This window comes from Lepidothrix coronata, unplaced genomic scaffold (assembly GCF_001604755.1).
Source record: "Lepidothrix coronata isolate B3197 unplaced genomic scaffold, Lepidothrix_coronata-1.0 Scaffold4, whole genome shotgun sequence".
Taxonomy (NCBI): domain Eukaryota; kingdom Metazoa; phylum Chordata; class Aves; order Passeriformes; family Pipridae; genus Lepidothrix; species Lepidothrix coronata.
The window spans coordinates 9,946,779-9,969,796 of record NW_016690184.1 but is presented as its reverse complement, the minus strand read 5'-3'; the positions used below and the strand labels follow the sequence as shown (position 1 = coordinate 9,969,796).

At 41.5% G+C, this 23,018-nt stretch overlaps 1 protein-coding gene across 1 annotated transcript in view; it reads left to right on the top strand.

Annotated features, from left to right (window-relative positions):
• CGA (glycoprotein hormones, alpha polypeptide) overlaps positions 1 to 4,195 on the top strand; it is a 6,658-nt gene extending 2,463 nt beyond the window's left edge. The window contains exons 2-4 of the mRNA XM_017824184.1: positions 1,091 to 1,197; positions 2,143 to 2,327; positions 3,783 to 4,195. Coding sequence (XP_017679673.1) covers positions 1,098 to 1,197; positions 2,143 to 2,327; positions 3,783 to 3,860 — 363 coding nt within the window. The 5' untranslated portion in view covers positions 1,091 to 1,097 and the 3' untranslated portion in view covers positions 3,861 to 4,195. The remainder of the gene's footprint in view (positions 1 to 1,090; positions 1,198 to 2,142; positions 2,328 to 3,782) is intronic.
• Positions 4,196 to 23,018: the final 18,823 nt, after the last annotated feature.

Below are 23,018 nucleotides of genomic sequence, written 5' to 3'. Positions count from 1 at the left end.
CTCCAAGGTAAGGCTGTCCCTGGCCTGCCAGGTTGGGCGAAGGAGCACTGCTGTCTCCGTCACCTGCACAGGATGCCCCAATTTGGTAATTTAATACTTCAGCATCCTTTCTACAGCTCTTTCATCTGTGGACCCAATTACTTCACTGTGAGTAATTAATTTCTAAAGGAAGGACTCGGGTGTACGCTTTAGAAGAAAATAATTTTTAAGGGGGAAATTCTGCAAATCAGTAAAATGAAGCCTAAAAGAAATCTTGTCACTCATGCATGGTGGGATGGAGGAGAGAATCGGAAGAGTAAAAGTGACAGAACTCATGGGTGGAGACAAAGACAGTTCAATAAGTAAAGCAAAAGCCATGCATACAGGCAAAGCAAAACAAGGAATTCATTCACCACTTCCTATGAGCAGGCAGGTATTCAGCTATCTCCAGGAAAGCAGGGCTCCATCATGTACGATGGTGACTTGGGAAGATAAAAGCTATCACTCCGAATGTTCCTCCCCTCCCTTCTTCTTCCCCCAGCTTTATATGCTGAGCAGAACCCCATATGGTATGGGATATCCTTGGGTCAGTTGGGATCAGCTGTCCTGGCTGTATCTCCTCCCAAATCCCTGTGCACCCCCAGCCTTCTCACTGGTGGGGAGCCATGAGAAGCAGAAAAGGCCTTGATGCTGTGCAAGCACTGCTCAGCAATAATGAAGACATCCCTTTATTATCCATAGTTTTCAATAAAATCCAGAACATATCCCCACACTAGCTACTATGAAGAAAATTAACCCAGACAAAACCAGCACACCAGTCTATCATAAATATTAGACAGTTACGACATTTGAAGTTTTGGTACTGTGGCTAATGTTACTATTTAGAAAGAAAAGAATCATTAGGGCTAGGAAGAAAAGCACATTTTTGTTATTGTGATTAAGTAAATTTTCTGAGCCTATAAAATGCACATCAGTATACTGCATTTTCAGTTTTCAATCCTGGTTCTAAATTGTCTTTGTTACTTGCAGTGAAAGCTGTACCATTGTATAGCCTAGAAACTGGTACTGTACTCAGTGCAAAACAGTCCTTCAAAAATGTTTGTATTTTCAGGCAGATCATGGATTGCTACGGGAAGTATGCAGCTGTCACGTTGACCATTTTGTCTCTATTTCTACATCTTCTTCATACTTTCCCAGATGGAGAGTTTCTCATGCAGGGTAAGCTGCTTTCAGCCTTTAGAAATAGGACAATTATTCGTAAAGAGTATAAATTAAATTTTCACATGTTTTATGAATGTGGTCATTAATCTTATCATTCAGTTCCATTTATTGACAATGAAGGTATAACAAATCAAGATAATTTCACTGTGAGTATGCTTCCTATTTCTTTCCTAAACTTGATTTCTCCAGGTCAAGGATGTCCCAGATTACCATGCCCTCATGTTGATATAGGTGACCTTAATCCTTGGAACACTATCAAATAGAAACATTTGGTTGCCTTGAGATCTAAATGACAATGTATCATCAGGAACAGCAGAACCATAGCTTCTCATCATAATATGCAAGATATTTTTCCTCTTTAGTGCCCAGAATATGGGATGTTGGTGGTGTACTATTTTATGAAAGATGCATATTAGAAAGATTTTAGGGGTATTTTGGAGGTTGAACCTTTTTTTCAGTTAGCCTCAAACTGAATATAGAAAAATGTGATCTACAGAAATCTTGGGATCGCCAAACATTTTAAAAACTCTCAATAACAGAATCTTGCCTGAAAACAGTCAAAGTCTAAGAAGCACTACAAATCCTGCTGGTGCTATTTAGCTATCTATAGCTTGTAGCAAGTTTTCTAGGGACAGCTAGTGCTGTAGACATACAAACAAACCTCCACAATTGTCAACAAAATTGAAAAGAAAACCAGAAAAGATACAATAATAATTGTGCTTTACCTAGAAGGCCACAGTCTAGTTTTACAGCTTGTGCACGTTGCAGAGGTGAAGAATCCTAAAGGGAGAGCTTTGCTGTCTGTGCTTTTCTGTTCTGCAGACATCAAGAAGAAGAATGTGGGCAGTGCTTCCTCTTATTGCCTGCACTTGCCCTTTCTTTTTGAAATGAAAATACAGCTGGAGACCAACTAAAAGTCTCTTCCTTATATTTTTGTGGCAGGTTGTCCAGAGTGCAAGCTAGGGGAGAACAGATTCTTTTCCAAGCCGGGAGCACCTATCTACCAGTGCACTGGGTGCTGTTTCTCCCGTGCCTATCCCACTCCAATGAGGTCCAAGAAGACCATGCTTGTTCCAAAGAACATTACATCAGAAGCAACGTGCTGTGTAGCAAAGGCTTTTACCAAGGTGAGGGTGTGAATGAGACCTGCTTAAGCTTCTTTTAGGATGCAATATTAAGCTGAAGCAGGGAATAGAGGAGAATATGGTTTTGCTGGAGGACACTGGAGAATTAATTGAGGGAAGAATTTTTGGCATTTATATACTATGTGCCTTGGTTATTTCTTTTTTTCTAAAGAGGAAATTAAAACATCAACAAGTAGTGATCTGGTATTCAGTTGGGATGTGGAAATTGGTGCAGTGCCACTGACTTCAGCAAAACTGTTTGGTCTCATGACACCAGTAGTTCTGGTAGTGGACTTGACCCCTAATTTTCAATTCTTCTGGATGTGCACCCTCCTCTTAAATGCTATGCAGTGTGTATTTGCTTTTAATAAGTTGATTGTCTTGCTTCTTTCCTGCATAGGCAGGAGTTCCCTGGAAAGGTGTCTGGTCAATACTACCAATTACATATATGGGAATGAGGGACCAAAACCATCTGTGCTCATTAGATTAGTTGAGATTGTTGCTTGCTTTTAATATTATAACCAAGAGGGAACTGTGAATGTGTGCAACTACTTGAGCCTTTAACAATCTCATCTGGAAGGTTCTTTTGAAGAGAGATTCTCCTACATCTCATTATTTTGGGAGTGATTCTGCTCCAAGTAAAGAAACCTTAAGTTTAATGTAATAAACGGTGAGCTTGTTGAAACAAGCTAAGGTGTTTATCCTATGGTGACCTGAATCCAGCTCATTTTGCCAAATAGAGGCTCAGCCGAGTTACCCACTCGCAGATTTGGTGCATTTGAGATACCTTAGGGTCCTGAAGTCATATGTGTATGGCTGGCAGACCAGGGCTTCTACAGTGACACTTCTAGAGTGACATGGGTTTGGTGAGATTCCCTCTGACCTCTCAAATGGCAATTGACAGCTCAGTGTGTGCAGCTGAAGAGAGTGCTATGTGATGAGAGCCCAGATAACTGACTTAATTATAGACACCTACACCTGAACCCATCCTGGCTCTTCATCTGAGGAGAACATAGATCTTATTCTAGATCAACAACATTATACTTGCCCTGAAGCAGCAACAAGAATTTGTTTGTGAGTAAATACAAAGATTGTGGGTTTGGTGTTCATTTTTATAATCCCTATGTGAAGTATTTTAAGGATACTTCCTGATTTTTCATAGGTGAGTTACTTGACTCTTTTTGAAAATTAGCCACTTTAAGAAGTGTCCAAACTAAGGACACCAAATTTTGTCACTATGCATGTCATGATTGAAAACCTTCTTTTTACAGCTCCAAAAACACTGATGGTGCAGTTTCATAGGTAGGTGTTGAGGTCCTTCTAGTAAACGTACCCCAAAGAGCCTGTGTACCTCGTGGTTAGGAAAAAGGCTTCAGACATCTTTTACTTGAGAATGCTGATTTTACTGTGTAGCTAATCCTAATTATTCATTTTATGTGTGTGTTTTCTTTTTTTAAGATTACCCTTAAGGACAATGTGAAGATAGAAAACCATACAGATTGTCACTGCAGTACCTGCTACTATCATAAATCCTAAAACCTCTCCCTTTGTTAATGGTCAAGGACAACGGTGAATGGAATGTTTGTTTTTCAGCTTTTATAGCACTACTGTGTAAAATCTTATGTTTTCTGGTCAAGACACTGGCTAGACCTTTGGATAAGATAGATGGCTATTTCATTTCCTCTTTGCTTCTTCATGCATTTAACTGTCTAATTATTTCCATTAAGGATAAAATACAGCACTTGCATGACAACCAAACACTTGATCTATTTTTAAAATAAACTGTCAGTTAAATCATCAATGTTTATTGAGAAAAAAATGGTGATGTAATAGCTTAATACACGCATAAAAAAAGATTCTGCTACAATTAATTTCTAGATTTTTTTAAACGGGAGAGGGATTGAAGGAGGAAGGGAGGGATGGGAAAGTGCACAGAAGAAGCAATAATTTCTCCCTTTTCACTTGATGATTAGACTTTTTGAAGATGGGGTATTTTGTTTCTCCTGCTTCTCTTCTATTTTTTTCTTTACCCTGTGGGCAGAAAGTATAACAGTATATCATCTACGTGTATACTCTGTTGTTCCGTGCCAGCCTTTATTTTTCTTTGAATTTAATCTTCTCCCATATAGATAGGTAGATGGACACAGAATCAAACATTATAAAGAATTGTACATTTTTCATGTAGCAATGGTGGAATAGAGTAGTGGTACAACAGCATTAACTGTTTAAGCTGTTTACCTTCTGTTTATCTTCAGCATGGTATAGGGCTTTAGTAATTCCTAAATGCACTGTCCTAGACCCAGGTATACAAATGGAAAAGGTAGGGAATGTGTTAGGTGTGAAGAGGACCACAGTATATGTACTCAGAATACATGACCTTATTATCATAAACTTGTTCAGTTGTAGTGGGTTGGATCAGGGTCTCTGGAGGAACTGCTTGCAGGTCTAAAGACTGCCCATGGGAACTGAAGTGGATTAATTCCCTTGCTCTTCTTCCTAATTTCAGCCTTTCTGTGGTCACTGGCTGCAAGGGTTTAAATATGCTGACTCAAACCCCTCAGATATATTTGTGGGGGATTTCCCTGCAGTAGAAGCTGTGAGAATAGCAGTAAGACCTTCTAATGGGATAGGGAAGATTTCCTGGGACGAGGCTTTGAGGGTGGCTGGTCTGTCCTGGGCCATGGCCATGGCTGATATCTGTGCTAATGCCAAATGACTGAAGTAGTTTAGACAGGCCCCACAGGGCTAAGCTATGATGGGGCACTTGAGGAGCCAACAGTTTCTAGGATTTAATGATTGTTTAAATCCATCATTCATCCACCTTTCTATCTATTGGAGTGCAAATTCAGTGCTATTTTCTGAGAATACAGTTATGGCATTTTGTGTAGACTCTTCGTAGATAGAGGAGATGAAGTCCTGAGAGAATCATTATTCAACGTATTTCCAGTAAACCCTGTTAGCCTGATCTCCATGCCTTTAACCCCCTGATTCAGTGTCTCTCCCCTGGGAACCACTGATCCCATGTCCTAGCTTCACTGTGCAGTGTGCCATTCCTGGGAGATGTTTTGTCTGACTTGGTATTGAAAAAAACCTCCAGTGGTTATTCCAGAAACTTCCAAAGAGACTGATCCTGTTGCTTCACTGTTCTCATTATACTGGAAAATGTCAACATTCTGGAAAGCTTTACCCTTAGTGTTTTATCTGTCTCATTTGCTTCAACATTACTTTTGGTCAGAGGGGAGGTAGTTCAGTAGGGTGGTCTTTAAGATTAGTTTAATAACATCAGCAGCACAGGTTTTCACATGAGAAATGTAATTTCTCATTCTGGGTCATCACGCAAGACACTACAGAAACACATGTCAAACAGCTGCTATAACTGACTCACAATTCCAAGCTGTTGTATAATTTTATTAAACATGATTGATGTGGCTACTTTTATAGGAGAGCCAGGTCCTGCCTGGGACTTCTGGGTAACAAGAGAGGAGTGATTTGAAGATGCAGCATGATTACCTTTGGAGATGGGAATGGTATTGCATTTTTTTCATAACTTTTACACGATTGGAAGGGAGAGCAGGGTAACACGTTCTCTGAAGTTCACTTTCAGGAGTGATGTGCTTTTTTGTTTTGCCAACCTTCTTGGATGACCTCTTACTCAAGCGAACTCCTCCGGCAGTATCGAGTACTTGGTTGTCTATCTTTTGCTGCCCACAACAGCAGGTTGGCGACATGATGAACTTTTGTTTGCGTCTTCTGAACCAAATTCTACATTTTGCGTTGTAAAACCATAGAAACACCAAATAGAGTGAAACCCATGCTTTAAAAGAGACACGAGATGCTCTAGCCCTGTGTCCTCCTAGGATGCCTGGCATTTTTTCAGCGGTTTTACCCCTCTTGCTTGTACAAAGCCATTTCGTGCAGAACTTTTCAACTCATGGATCCCTCCCCCCTCTCAGGCAACCTCAGGCACCGAGAGCTGGCAAAGTGTGTATCGTGAGGGTATGTGGAATAGGGGAGCACCAGCCCCTTTAAGTTATCTAACTTTTCAGCTTAGGAGTGCTAACACAAAGGAAGTAACAAAGAAAGTGATAGAAAAAACACCTAGATACACAAACTTAACAGCAGGTGGTCAAGAAAATAAGAAGATCAGAGCCTTTCAGCCACTGGCTGATGGACCATTATGGATGGCCCTCGGGCACCGCGGTGGGGGGGCAGCCATCCTGAGCTCCCTAAGCGGTGGGAAGGGGGAGCGAGGCTGCCTTCGGTGCGGTGGGTGCTTGGGGGCTGGGCAAAACTCGTTATGGGATATCAGAAGGTGCTCCTGGGACTGTGCAAAATTTATTATGGGACGGTTAGAGGAGCGGCCAAAGGTGGAGAAAGGTGGCGGTGGGGACCAGAATGGACTGGGGAGGAGCAAGCACGGGAAAACAAAGGAAAGGGGCCGGTCGTGCGTGCAAGATGCCAATCAATATGCTTGTCTGACTGAGCCTCTGACTGATCACTGCAGTCTGTACTATACTGGTATTAAAACCTTTGCTTAACCTTTTTTCCCCCTTCTTTTTCTGTGTAATCCTGCTTTGTATCCCACGTGTGAGTGCTGCAAGGCCTAAGTGCTAGGAACTTGGAGGAGGGACCCACAGATCTTGGTGACAGCAACGAAACAGACCAATATGCTGGAAACCAGTATGATAAGGTCAGGGGAGACGTTATCAATCTCTACCACTACCTGAAAGGAGGTTGTAGTGAGGTGGAGGTCTGTCTCTTTTCCCAAGTATCAAGTGATAGGACATGAGGTAATAGCCTCTAGTTGCACCAGGGGACGTTTAGATTGGATATTATGGAACGTTTCTTCACAGAAGGGGTTGTCAAGCATTGGAACAGGCTGCCCAGGGATTGGTTGAATCACCATCCCTGAAGGTATTTAAAAGATGTGTAGATGTGGCACTTAGGGACAAGCTAGATTTATATTTGTAGAAATTAAATAAGGTATTTGCAGTAGAAAAGGAAAACAAAAAGTATGATACAGTTCCTTTGCATTAGAAAATGGCTGAAATAGAGGCTTGGTTGATCATCTATCTTCAAGAGGGCATAGAGAGAAAATGTAACGAAATCAGAAAAAAGCCTAATCTCTTGTTTACACAGATAGCCAATGTGCATCTTCTATATTTTAGGAACAGAGTATTTGTGCATGGAGATAAAATGAAGTCTTTGTCAGTGTGGTTTATAAGTAGCAATAAATCAGTCAGAGTGATACTGTGGATTAAAAATGCTGAAGATCAAGCAGGCTGAAGATAAAAATGATATGTTTTTACTGTCACAATGACCTATATAAACCTACATCACCACAGTCCTAATAAAAAATTCATTCTGTGAGCAGAGAGACTAGTGAAGCTTGATTTCCTGACTATCTGTGCCGCATCTCACTGAAGATCCATTTTGCCGTGTCCTCAGCAAATCCCTGCCCTTCCTCCGTGGTGGTCCCATCATGTGCCCTCCTGAGCTGCTGCAGAGCTATTAGCCAGAGCCAGGGTCACTGTTGGTCCATCCAGAATGTTTTCTTAGGGCTGCTGCCAACTTCTTTTCAGTCAGACCCCAATTTTTATATTTTGCTATTAACAGATGTTGATTTTCACAAAACTGGTAAGACTTTCCAAGGCTCAGGTCATTACCCATCATCAAATAATGCTCAAAACTGACAAAAAGGTTAAACAGTTGCTGAGGAGTGGCTGTCAGACAGCTGTATGGACAGACTGACAATGTGAGTGCCTCACTGCTTTGGGGTGCCAGGCTAAAAAACTTTTCAATGATTCTTAGGTATTGCGATTTTCAGTCCACAGCTGGTGAGTGCAGGAAGGGTGTCTTCTTGGCAGAAAGGTAAATCTTTCAAGCTGTAGGGATTTTAGTGAACTGACATTTTAGACCAGACTTTTCATCCAAGCAAGCCTGAGAACTCTAAGTGAGCACTAGCCTTCCTTTTGTCTCCCTGTCACCCTGCCTAAATAGTGTTTTTTAATAGTGGTGAGAGGGAAAGAGGTTATCCAAGGGTTTGTGTTAGATAAGCACAGGCTATGTGTTTCCGCTTTACAGCTGGGTGAAAGCTCTTCACTAACTTGGAATTCACCAGAATATATTCATATATAGTAGGAATCTCTTGCAGCGGGGGAAGGGCATTTGGCTGTGTCAAAAAAGATTGCAGTGAAAAATGATTGATTTGAAGATGATGTCAGGAAACATGTAAACACATTTGGCAATGGAATAAAACTAACAGTTAATCACTTCCTTGGGGTCTGGAGGATTTCCTCATTTAAGGGATTTCCCTGTTGCTCTGCAGCTTCCCATGTCTCTGGCATATGCTAACCCAGTACTTGGCCTGCAGTCAGGTTGGAATAAGATGCCATCTCATTATATGTGCATGTGTAAGCAGTAAATCTAACAGTTACTGCCCTGCCAAACCATTCTGGGTGCTGAAGTTTGAGAGAAACCAGTATTCTTTTGGCTGAGGAAGACAGAAAAGCCAGGAAATTTACTTTGGGAGAGGAATTCAGCTCAGTGTAATTTCTTAAGAATTTGGTTTTTTTCATTCGATAATTTGTTTTTAAAATCACCTGACTCTCTCCACTATCTGGATGGTCTAAAAGCATAAGAAATGTCTTTCAGGTCAAAGCAATTATCCTTCTAGCCCAAGCACTCGGTTTCTGACTCTGGAAGTGTCAGATGCTGTTTATTGGAGCACAAGAGACTGGCCGGCTTCTTGCAGGCAGTTTCCCTTGTGCCACTCCCACAGTATCACGGTATCACTCCCACATGTGCCAGTATCCACACTGGTTTACTGGGCAGTGTTAGAGGTTACTTCTCTTTGTATCTACCCATGCACTTCTTTTGTATTAATTTATCTATTCTGGTTTGAATCTGCTGATATTATCTTCTTCCATAACTCCCTGTCACAATAAGCTAGAGAAGTATTAGGAATAAGTAGAATGTTCTTGCAAAGTTTGTAGTAGTCACAGTTAGCTTAGTAATAGGGGCATAGAAAAGTTATTAGTTATTTAGTTGCCCAGCATAAGATAATACAGTGCCCAGAAGACAGAGACCAATCAGTAGCAAGGGATAAATATGCAGTAACCTCCATCTGGAAAATGTTGGGGACCTTCAAAGCCCTTAATGAACATGTAATGGGGGACATGTAGTAGGCGTGTCGGGAAGCCTGTAAACCTGGAGTATCTCAGCCAATGGAGAAAGGGGGAGGGACCCGCATTTCGGGCAAAGGGAACAAAAGAGGCTGCAACCTCTATCAAATAGAGAGACCTCATTGGGGATTGTCCAATGAACTCTCCCTTTTATTCAACTAAAAGTTTTAGTTAGCTCCTCTGTCTCTTGGCTAGTTTTGAGGCTCTTAGTACCTGGATTTTTTTTGGAATAGAAGTATAAGAAGTATAAGAAGTACTTACTTTAATACTTACATATTCTGTTTTAAGCTAATTTCCTGGATATTGTCTTCATTATTATGTAATATTTAACTGTTCCTCTTCTCAGTGCTTTTCTCTCTCTTGCAAAGACCCCAGCATTTTTAGGTTTTCCCTCGTCAGGCAGCTGCTTGATCATTTTGTTTGGTTTTCTCCATACTTGCTGTAACTCTCCTGCATCCTTCCTGAGATGCAGAGAGCAGACCATGACCTGTACTCAAGTGCGTATAATCACTCAAATGTGGTTGTACCAAAGGTGTAGGTAGCAGCAAAATGATGCCCTCTGTCTTGTTCTCAGTACCTTTTTTCGTTATACAGCTTTGGCTTTTATTGATGACCAGAGGATTGTCAATGATGACTGTTGAAATATTTTTTTCTGACATGCCGCTTTCAGTTCTGTATTCAGCATCATGTAGGTTTGGCCTATCTTTCCCCGTATGCATTAACTTACATTTATACACTCTGAAGCTTATCTGACACTTCTTTGCCCATTTCATTTTGTCAGGTCTTTCTGGAGTTCTTCACCATCAGCATAAGAGTTGACTGTCTGAGAAAGAGTTTAGTACAATTTGGAAATTTCACCGTGGATTTCCTTCACTAGGTCTCTAATGAATATGTTGAGTAGAACTGATTCCAGCATTTTTCCTTGCAAGTAAAAGGCTTGATTTAGTCTTACTCTTTTGTTTCCTATTCTTTAGCTAGCTTTTACTTTGCAAAGTACCCTTTCCTCCAACCCTGTGGCAACTTAAGCTTCTTTAAAAACACTCTTTAAGCATTGTTTTGGCATGTCTCCATTTTCTGTGTAAAACACCACAAATTTTAGCATTCAGTTCAAGCTGTCTCAAGCTGCTGCTGATAGAGATTGAACAATCACCCGGTAACTTCTAGGACTGCCTTTACCCTGCTGCTGGGTTTGGAGTCAGGTTTCCTTATAACTGAGTCAGGTTTCCTTTTCATGAACATTTTGTTAGGGTATTTACTTTTGGAGCAAGTCTAGCTATAGTTAGGCTCAGAGACAACAAGATTTGAAATTCCTAGACCTCTGTGTGGAGTGAGACTGGAGAAGAGTTGGTCCAGAAATAAAACCACCACTCAAACCATAGCTCCTATCTCTGTTTCTCCTACTTCCAGAAATTACTATGGTAAGTCACTGCTAGCCTGTATCAGCACAATAACTTCTACCACGTTGTCACAGCTAAGTTGACCAGTGTTAAAAGAGGAAAAGCCAACATGCTCTATTTCTCTGTGGTTTTGGTTTCCCTTTTCTTCTCCCTCTCTGCCCATCTTCTACATAGTGATACTCGAGTGAGTGCAAAGGCCCATCAGCCCTCATCCTCAGCAGACAGTGAGAGAGGATGTTATTACTTGTTCTCACTTCTTAACATTAATGTATGCTCATTAATTTGCCAGGTGAGGTGAGAGCAGATGAGAGCATAAAGGGAGAATGATTTTTTTTCCCCCTCCAGGTTTTTGAGTTAACTTGATTTGGAATAGCTATGTTTTCACACGTGTTTGTCATTTCACTTGTTTTATGTCTTTATACTAAGTGGTTCATAATGTTCCTTTCATGCAAATATACTCCCAGAGGAGGATACAACAGCAAAGCAATTCTGAAAAGTCACCAAATAGATTAAAGCACAAAACATTGAGCCATATATTCCTGAAAAACATGAGGGTGCACAGTTGCCTGAGAGCCCAGGGGAAAGAGCTCCAGCTGATGGGGCCTCCAAGCATGGGGCTGGATGTAGAAGTCTGAAACAGTTTGAAGTTAATATTTAAAAGAGATGAGTAATTGCATGGCCATTAGTAACATTTGCAGCCAAAGATAATGGGAAACAAAAAAATCCGGTGCTTCAAGAAGTAAGTTGGCCCTGTAAACATTAAGGAGCAATTTTTTTTTTTACTGCTTTTTGGTCAGACCAAATACCTGTTTGTGATAGGGGTTTTGTGGTTTTTTTTTTCCTTGGGCATGAGGCATTAACCTTGATGGGGAGATGATACAGGGGTTCATAGTGCAACAGTGTTCCTAATAAAGATCTTTTCTAGTGTCTTAGTATTACTCAATATTTTCTGTCCCAAGCAGAAGAGAAAATATAGTCTTGCTTTGGATTTGTGGTCCAGCAGTAGGGAGACTTAAAAAGAGTAGAGTGTTCAGAATTATAAACATGGAAACAGAATGAAGCTACTTTGCTATAACAACTTGCCTTCCTGCACTCTTCAGTTTCTCCATCCTTGGGCAGCATCAGCCCATTGGCTTTTTCTTGGTGCCAAGGGTACAATAGATTTCTGAGAAGTGATTGGGAAGAGAAAGGGTGTTGACATGAATCAATCCAGTGGTTATGCTCTGGATCCACCCAATGGTTGCGTTGTGGACCAACAGAGGTAGTAACTGAGCTCCCGGCTGCTATCTGGACAGTAGAGCTAGGGCTGTCTGGGCACAGACTGTGGAACAACATATCTCATTGGCTGATGTGATTCTAGATGCCCATGTGGCTGTGAGTGTAATGTAATGACAAAGGGTTTTTGCCTTTTGAGTTGTTTGATTGGAGAACGGCTAAGGGGCACAGATAATGCTGTGAATCGGACACGAGGAATGTGTTAGAACATAATGCCTTTGTTGTGTACGTAATCTCTGTTGAGAAATGATTATGTGCTTGAACTGTGCTTTGTAGTTTCTAAAACCCTATTCACAGTTACTGTTTTGATACTTATAGTTAAAACTCTGCCCTTGATGTTTCCAATTTCTTCTGGTTTATATTACACTACTATTAAGTGTCAAAAAATTGTTAACTTTTTCTTCCAGAAAAAAAAAGTTTTTCTGCTTTTGTTATTTTAAATCCTCAGTTCAATAGGCGGGGCAGAAAATCTTGTGCGTAGTAGATAGTATTTTAAGACTGAAAATCACTCCACCTCTTCAGGTAACATAAAATAAGCCTTATGGGAAGAGGGTTTGGACAAGGTTTGTATCTGATAAGGACTCCTCTGAGCAGACAGTGTAAAAGAAGACGAGAAGATTGCTCCCTGAGAGCCTCTCCCTGCCCTTAAGCCTTGATGTGAAGAACAATGCACAGGCTGGGAGAACAAGATTGTATGTGCAGGACTGTTGTCACTCTACTATCTTCTTTCTAGGCCTCATAAGCTATACTAGAGAGATAATTGCAGATTATATATCAAAGACCCAGAGACCAACACAAGTCTCTCTAGAAAATCAGCAACCAAAAACCCTGAAAAGTGGTGTGAAGCTGGGTTTTAAGATACCACCAGCCTTTTGTGAGGAGTGCACCCCATGTGCACTGGGGATCTTCTCTTAATAATATATGATACACTATGTACATTTATTGTATATGTTTATTACATATATTTATTATATGTTATACTATATATTATATATTTTTATGAGCTGCTTGAACACTACAGACACATTCACTGGAATGGAAAGATGAAGCCCCATCAACTGTACACTTCTCTGTTGCGAAGTACCCTATATAGCAACAGGAGAAGATCACATTTTAACTTATGTATTCTCAGATCCCCCCTTCTTTTACCTGCAGGCATCTATCCCCTGAGCTATGGCAAAATCCTCACCAGAAGCAAACATACCCTGTTGCCATCATACCCCAAATGGAGCTAAACTGCAGCAGAGCAAAGAGTCCTGAGCACATCACCAGAAACACTGTGACAAGCACTCCAGGCAGCACGGCCTGAGAAACACAGCTCATCAAACACCTTTGGCTGAGCGAGACCAGACCACCACCACCACCAGTCACACTCTCAGCATGTGGCAGGAACATTGGCTTCCCAAGGCAGACTTAAAAAATTAAAGAGGGAACTAAAATTCATAGCTAGACTTCATAGCAGAAACTACAGACTTGGCAGGAACACTGGTTTCCCAGAATATCACAGCTTTCCCTGATGAGTCTTCTGCTGCTTGTACTCCATCTTTACACAGCAGAGGCTGTGGCTCTGTCAACTCTCATCTTCCGAACTTTCCTTTGTACCACAGAGATGCAAGCTATCTTTTTCTTTAAAGGCTTTAAGTGGTGAAACTCAGCAAATGTTGCCTTCCTGAAGCTTCCTCTGTTCTTTCAGACCTGAGGGGATTTTCATCTGCTCCAAAACTCACCCCCCTTTCCTGGTTATACCAGCTGGTGTGTAAAAGCAGTTATCTCTCTGCAAACCTGACCCTACTCGCACTCCTAGACCCTTATGGCTACACCCCCACAAATACTGTTACCGCTGTGGGGTGCTCTTCTTATCTGTAAAAACTGTCAATCTGTCTTTATTCTTAATGATGCAGTGGAAGTGCAGGGTGGCTCAGGTGGGAAGGGACACCAGGGGGTCTCCAGCCCAGCCTTCTCTCACAGCCGGCTCAGCTGTGAGATGGGTTGGATTTAATGATGCTGCCTGGCAGTAGGATGTGTCTGAGCTTTAAAGGGGGGATACAAAGGCAGAAATGCTTTAAAGAGCTTTTTGTGTGTGCAGGTGTTGTACAAACAGGGCATTGTGTCTGTGTAGACCCACAGTCAAGTTAATACATTTCACTTTTTCTCTTTCTGTTGGTTCCATATTGGTAAGAAAAAACACAAGTCCCATCCAATAGTTTCCTGCCAACTCATATTAATGAGATGCCTAGATATGACTCTTGGATTCTCCTAATTGGAATGCTGCTTTTAGATCTCCTGTCCTACATCCTACATGCATATTCAGTTGCATCTCAGAGGAAAACTCCTTTCTTCTCAGAAACTGGTTTTTTTCATCTTTCCAGATTTATTTCCTTGGAACTTTGAAAGCATGAATATATTACAGAAGCATTACCAAGAATCCAAAGGCTTTGGACGCTTTGTGTTTTAATTTTCTTTTGCTGCAGTTCCCAGTGTGAGTATTTATGGCCCTTGAATGCCATCCAGTGGTGGAAAAGCAGGGCATCTCCCAGCCTGCTGAGAAACTGCCTCCAGACACGGCAAGTTCACAGGGAAAATTATTTTTACATTAACAGCTTATCATTCTCATGCCCTATTTGTAGTGAAATCAGAAACCATAAAAATATATTTTATATGGTAGAGCATAGTGACAGAAAAGCCATCTGGTGTTTCACAGTTCTTTAAAATGTGAGACAGAAATAGACCCTATTTATAATTTGATTTTGTCTGGCTTTAAAGCTCAAGCTTTAAACAAATGCAAGGGCTGACTTTTTCATCTTCATCAAGATCTTTTAAGGCAGAATTTTCTCTTGGGATTTGTTGCTCAAGAGAGCTAAAATGTGAGCTCCCATGGAGGGAAACAGCTTTGTTAACACAGTTTCTGCTTTTCCCCATCCCTGCCATTTAATGATGGCAAAATAGAATGAAAAAAGAGAAAATGGCCAGAAAACAGAAGGAAACAATTAAAAAGCCCACCCCAAACCAACAACAAAATCCCACCAAATCTTCATTTTCTTATTTCTTCTTATAAAGAAGAGCATCTTTTTTTTTTTTTTTTATCTCTGCAAAAATTTAATTTTCAGTCTTTTAAAGCTCATGCCATTTGGGACAAATTTTCTTACTTAGAATATTTTCTGTCCAGTCAACTCTGCTTTTCAGTGACAATTATGTCAAGCCAGGATTTCTTGCCCTCCGGGAGCACCCTGAGCTGCGACCACTTACACTGCTTGGTGCTAAATCACCGTTTTGACAATGAGGGTCAGCCCTTGTTCTGAAGCCTCAGGCTCCCATGTGGACCTTCCTCACAGATTGCCTTGCAAGGAGTGCAGAGATGAATGTATATCCCTGGTTTTCCACCTAACAGTTCCCTTCTCCCTGGGAAGTACTGTCTGTACTACCAGACAGTGCCAGGGGATATCCCAGCTGCTTGGACATTCATACTCATGACCTGTTAGCACACCCAGGACATCGTGTTGGTTTATGCCATATAGCACAAATCCTAGATCTAGTTCAAGAGAGAACACTTGGGACTTTTCTGATATGGCTTCTGTTTTGGAGAGGGACATAGAGCTCCGAGCTGGCCTCAGGAGCAGGAAGCAGGGACTTGTGCAGTTAGTTTGCTGAGTGTCTGTACCTTTTGCACACAGGTCCCGGGCTTCTAGAATATAGTACTCAAATATTTCCTGAATCCCAGACACTGTTTATAGTTATGTTTGGCATTAATGGCTACTCAGTCCTTAGCTATTGTAGCAAGGCACAAAATGGTACCTACTCCTATTTCATCCTGAGTTTTTAAAACACCTTGCATGTTTGGGACTGCTATGGAGTGGGGACTATGGGATCAGCAATGCCACTGACTTTCCTAGGTAAATTTTTCAGGGAACCTATTGCAACAACAGTGACATACATTTTAGGATTAACACTCCAAGTTTGCCTGTCACTAATTCCAGGAAAGACTTATTGCTCAGCTCTGTTGGTGTTACTTTTCTTTACTCTTTGCTCTGATAGGCATATTTCCAATACCTTTTCCATTAAGATCTTGTATACACTTCTCTTGATGAGGCAAATCACATCTCTCTTTTATCTGCTACATATCTCAAGGAACAGAGTGCTCTTAGAAATCAAAATTAGTAGCAGTTCTCCAAGTGCTGAAAAATAAGCACAGAACAAGCATCAAAAATGAAGAACCTAGTGTAAAAGTAATTAAATTTTTAGCAGTAATAGATTGTAAGTTTATTTGCCTGCTAGTTTTACAGCCTTTAGTGGTACCATACTTTCAAACTCCCCTACCTTCCCTGTACCCCCATACCTTGGAGGAAGGCACCCAGTGGAGAAAGACAGGCAGAGGCAGGCAGGGCTGCTCATGGTCCAGGGTGCCTGATCCCTCCAGCATCTGCCTCTGCTCCCCACTTCAGAGTGTCTGCGGAGTTCAGCGTTTCCCTCTATTTTTGGTGTTAGCCACTAATTCCTTTTGAAGGGCAAAGTGAGCTGATTCAACAGAGAGGGAGTGTGACTTCAACACTGAGTTAATCCTGACACAGGTATCATTTGTATGAGTGGTGCCCTGCAGCCATTACCATGTGTCCTGCTGGTTCTCAAGATGGTGGAAATACCACTAGGCAGCACAGATCTCCAGTCCCAGCAGAGCTGACCCCAGTTGGTGCCATGCATATGCTTTTTTGTCAGTCCTGCACAATCACAGGCCATGGTTCTCATGTCTGAAGAAGCTGACAAGTACATTGTGCAGCCACGTCGAGATCATGCTATTCTAGTCCTACACAGGTGCTTTTTCTGCCTTGCAATAGGGCTTCTGCCTGGAGCCTCTCCTCGGATTTCTGAGTCTAGGTGGTTGTGCTATTTGATATGTTCCTCTCTATTTGCATGTAGTGTAGTTAAAGTCTTGTTTCCAGCAGTACAGAAACCAGCTTAGATGCTGGGTGGAGATAATTTCCTGACAAAACATCACCATTTTTCACCAGAACCTATCCTTACAGTTCTGTCTCACTTTGTTTTCTGTCATGGTGATGCAAATATTCCTGTTGACAGTCCATATCTGTCTGCTGGCTCCTCTCTACTTTGCAGTGGCATATCCTGTGTCTGCCAGCAGATGCCATCAAAACTAATCAAACACGAGAAACTACACAGAATCATAGAATACCCTGATTTGGAAAGGACCCACAAGGACTCCTGTCCCCGCACTGGACAGCTCCAAGGGTCACATCATGTGCCTGAAACATTTTCCAAATACTTCTTTAGCTCTGCCAGGCTTGGTGCTGTGACCACTTCCCTGGGGAGCCTGTTCGAGTGCCCAACCACCCTCTGGGTGAAGAACCTTACATCTAACTTAAATCTCTCCTGACACAAATTCTTGCCATTCCCTCTGATCCTGGTCACAGAAAGAAGAGGTCAGTGCCTGCCCCTTCGTTCCCCTCATGAGTACCCGTTCAAGGGCGGAGGACAGCTCTGCTTCCTTTGTGCTTTCTCTGCTCTTCTCCAAACCACAGCCAGAAGGGGGAAGGAGTGGTCAAGGATATTTCAAGGAACAGGTTAATGAACATATAAGTTTGATATCAGGCTGAACACATCTGATAAAATACATATGGAGAGAACTAGTCAAAGCCACCTCTGTATAATTAACAACTATCACAGAAAATTAAAGGAGTGGGGGAGGTGGAGACTTAATGTGCCTGCATTTAGAAAAGTGCAAATAGGGCTTGAATAATGTCATTCCTAAGAAAGAAAAACCTTCTACAGGCCCAGCCAAACTAACTCTGATATCTGACAAGATGTAGGACAATCTTTTAAGTGATCAGTCTGTATACGCCTCCTCAGGTAAAAGGAAATAGTCAGCATAGATTTGCTGAAAATAAATTGTGTCAAAAAAAGCTAGTTTCATTTTTTGACAGGATAATGGCCTAGGAAAGGAAGTGAGAAGTGTGATTTACCTTGCATTTAAATCAGACTTCTAGTACAGCTATTGGGTACATTATTTTAATATCATGTCTGGGTCTAAAGAAAATTTTTTATTCCTAGTGCACAACTAGCTGGAAAACAGTTTATAATTAATTTTCAAGGACTCACTGTCAAAGAAGGAGGACTTCATAAATGTGGCCCTATGGGACAAGACCTGAGGGCAGCTTTAATCATTATTTTATGGATGACTCGGATGATAAACTAGTTGGGATATTTGCAAATTTTGTGAATGACATTAAGTGGTCAGTGGTTTTATGTACCTTGGAGGAGGAGAATTCATACTTATTTTGATAAATTGGGCAAATGTTTCAAAACCAAGGAAATAAAAAAAAAGGCAAGTGAAAGGAGAGACAAGTCTGACTCTAGTCAGTGCAGAGCTGAGGCTCTATCCAGGTGGTTTGGGAATGCTTTTGGGAAACAGGAGCTTTGAATGTTAGTAGGCTAAAGAGTCATCATCAGAGGTCCCAAGGACCAGGTGGATCTGAACTTAAACAACTCCATAGGACAATAAACTTAATCAGATTGCACTCCAGAATGGTCTTTAGATTGATGGCCACACCATGGAAGATGACCACACCATTTTTCACTTAATTTCTTTGCCAAGAGGAATCCAGGGCTGAAACATCTTCAGGGTAGAAAGTGTGTTTGGCAGAGTTCAGTCCATCAAGGATGGATGGGAAAACTTCCATGAGAAGCTACAGCTTTGTGGCTGCCTGTTAAATTTTTAACTAGGAAACTTTTCCTGTTGCCTTACTGGAAAGTGTGTTAATACTCTTGTCTAGAAATCACCTGTAGAGACTCTCCAACAAATGCTGCCTGTCAATGTTCTACTGCAATGTAAATTAAGGGAAAATTTAGGTGGCACTTCATGAAGCCATTTGCTTTCCTCTTGGTTCTACAGCCACAAATGAAACTTGGACTTTGATTTTCTGGGGACTCTGCCAGTTTTGAAAACACATTTTCACGGTGTTTCTACCACTTGCTAATGGAAACTCTTTTCAAGGAATTGTTAAGATCTGACAAATAAACATTAGTTGTTTAACACTGAGGTTAATTGGGAAGACTGTTGTTTCAAGATTCTCTAAGCATGAGTAACTGATGGCCATACTGTTGTTTTGTGTTGCAAATCTCCTGAAATAGATTCATTTCTCTAATGTTATTCCAAGGGAGGAATTAAATATTTGAAAATGGACTTCACGAAACATAGTTGTTCAAGTCTGTTGTTGCTGCCCTTTTAAATTTCCACCTGTTGCAGCTGCCACTGCACTGTAAAGCCATGTAGAATGAAGAGGAGAATGCATATAGTTGCATTAATACTATGCTACATACATTATTAAATCACTGAACTGTAAACTGCTCAACAGAACATATTTGTCTTCCTAATCCATCCCTGTATCAGGAATGGTAACCTGGGGAAGAAGGGTGGGTAACATACGTAACACACCTAGGAGCCACAGCTGTGCCTGCTGAACTCACCACCCAAAAGCAGTCAATGAATTCTGGTAAGAAGATTAGAAGATTGGGGGGCTGGTTTTTCCGGGTTGAGATTTTGATTATCACACCGGTATCTTACAACAGTTAAAAGATAGAGAGGACTTCAAATTCTAGGTCCAAATTGTCAGTTCAGCTGAGAAGGATTGGCATGCCCATATTCATGCGCTTAAACTGAAATATTGTAGATGTGAGAGACATCAGCTAAAATACACACTGCACCTCCTACCAGTAATAACTAAAAGCAGTGGGTGCTGTACTGCAGAACAAGAAAAGGCATTGCCTGCCCTGTGATCTGGAAAGGAAACTAGAGCTTTTCTCTTCACATGATTGATAGCCAGAAGGAAGAGGAATTGCTTTTGCAAAATGGTCAGAGGCCTTGAACATGGTTGATGTCTACATTCAGAAAGCTCAATACACTGGGAATTGAGACTGTTGGTCTCTGAGGTGGAGAGGGGGGCAGTGTGAGTGCAGAAAGAAGAAGTGGGACATTTGTATTTACAGAGAAACCTCGTCAGTCATGGTAGACTCAGAATATTTTGAAGCCCGTGCTAACTTAAGTGTTGATCACTGCAAGACATGTCAGGCATGTGGGGGGATAAATTCTTGCTCTTCTGCAAAGAGGGGGAACCTGAATATTGTTACTCTGCTGCCTTGTGTGCTGTGATTTCATTTAAATCTTTGCAGAAAAGCTCAGAAAAGTGACAAAACCGAAACTTTCCTGTGGGTTGCTAGTAAATGGACCTGAGTTTTCTCCCTATGTCAGTTCTGTGAGTCAGGGATGGAGAGAGACAAACCTAGATCTTTTCCATTGTCACATATTGTGCTGGTTTAAAAGTAAACTCGTGGGAGAAATGAACCCAGCTCAAGAGAGATTACAAGTCACAGTCAAAATTTACTGAAAAGATTACAATAAATACAATGATACACAGAAAACTGGTTTTAACCCACAAAACCAGATGTATAACCCAGCACCCTGGGACAGGAACAGAGCAGTGTTCCTTAGCCCCTGTGCTCAGCACCACGTGGCCCCCCTGGGTGCAAGTTATACCTACATAGTGATAAACTGGTCCCAGCCTCTGTAACTAGGACACATATATACCTAACAGAATCTTACCTTCCTTTGGGGCAGAGGTAGGAAATAGGGCCTAAGGGTGTGTCAACACAATGCAATGAAAGTCATAGTGTGCTGACATCATGCAGCAGTCCTTGTGTTATACCTGGGCTGGAAGGAAAAAGTGGCTGCCTAGTGTAATGGTTAAGGGAATGATGCTTTGGAAGAATGGATGTCTTCACGTGCTTGATTGCCAACTTCTGGGAACTAATTTGGGAGAACTGTCCCAAACTTCTTGGAAGAAGAAGGATGTGTTACATAGAGCTCAGTCTCCCAGCTTTCCCATCAGCATTAGTAGACATATGCTCTCTGCATCTGTGATAGCTCAGGCTGCATTTAAGCAAGCACTGCTGTACTTGGAGCCCCTGGGAGAACTAGAAATTTAATAGAAGGCTGTTACATTTGTCGGTTCAGTAATATTTGGATAGAACAGAAACTCATAATGTAAAGGTAAGCCCAGAACCATCATGCCACCAATTGGTTGAAGAGAAATGGCCCCATCCCAGTGCATGGGCTGAAGAGCACTGGGCTTCAAGCTCCCACCAGCTCACACTGTCAAATCATTTGGATTTTGGAAGAAACTCCTGTTCTGAGGTGGGTAAAGAAACAGAGAAACTAGACTAAGGTGGCATGTGGTGTTTGTAAAAGAGATGTTACAACACAGCATTTGGGGGACAACATCAAGGCAGAGACACAGACATTCCATCCTGTCCTAAGCATGCAGAGAAGCTCTCTCTTACCTCTGACAGGCTCTGCTACACAGTGTATGTAGAGTGAGGAGGGAAAAAGACTCAAGTGAGAAGGGCTGGCATTATTGTACAAATTGGTCCTAGACCTGCTAGATTCCTGGATTGCCATCCCATTCTGCTAGCTGAGGGCACTTGTGCTCTTCTTCCCTAGTCAGTGTCTGCAGAGTTATTTGAGAATGCCACCAGTGGTTATTTTAGGTGCAGGGCTTATGTACTTCACTGAAAAGCAACTTTTTCATGCTTAGGTGTGAGGCGTATGAAAAGCAATTGGCTGTAAAACCTAGAGCTCAGAGATCTGCATAAGAGATTTATTTTGCTGATAAAGGTAATTTCTTTTTCTGATAAACACATCCTTGTTTAAGTTGTATGCTTCCTGTAGTACTTCTCTCCTGGAATAAGAGTGGCTGAAGAGTGCTCTGATACATAAATGTAATATGTATGGTGCATTTCAAACTTGTAAGTATTTCTTGTAATAGGCAGTCAACTACAGAGGAACAAAAAGAAAGTGTGTCCTTCTGAACTGCTTATTGAATGTGAGCTGGTTTCTTGTTTTCTATTCCTGTTGACTTGAGGGGAAGCTGATGATCTTTTTCACTTGCAAGTTCATGGGTCTCAGGCTCCTTGTGCACTGAGGTCTGCAGAAAAACAAGCATCTTAAGAAAAAGTAATTATCTGTGCAGTGAGGCTTTGATACTGACCGCGATGTCTCCATTGTTAGGTGTGAGATGGTACTATTTTGTTCAAGCATTGCTTCTTGTTTGAATTTTGTTGGAAACTGTGTGAAGTCCAATGACTTTGCCATCGATGATGAAAACTATTTTTCTTCACTCAGAGAGGAATTGTTAAATTGCTGAGGTACTAGGGCTACATCTATAACAACTACAGAGAGACATATCCCTGTACAGGGAGTCATTTGTGCCCTTTATGAATAGTGAAGAAGACTACATGAGTAATTTAGGTGCCTCATTTCTGGATGGTCAAAACTAGGTAAAATGAATCCACCTGAGTGTTTCTTACAGCACCAGTCACTAACTGATAAGATGAACCTCAAAGTGCTTCCACCATTATATGTCATGATGGTAGAGTAGCATCCACCCTGTTGAGCCATGCTCAGCTTGCTAGTTTGGCCTCTGCAGTGACACTGCTTGGGACCTGAGGCAGAGAGGAGGTCACTGAGGTCAATCCTCCAGAAGGAGGCTGACCGGTCAGAAGATGCAGAGTACTGAGAAGCTGAGGAGGCAGATCCTGGACAAGGGTGCAGACAGGAGGTGGAGATGAAGACTGGTGTTAAATACCTCCTTTTGAGTGCAGTTTCCCGCACTGAGCAGCCAACCTTTTTGGCTGTAAGCTTTCCATATATTTTTCACTTTCCATATACTTTTGTGCAGCTTCAGTTTACTCAGCGAATATTAATGTTAAGCAAATTTGAAATTTTGCTGTCAGCAAACACTCTCAGCAGAAGTTGGAGTATTAGTGCCTTCTTCCAT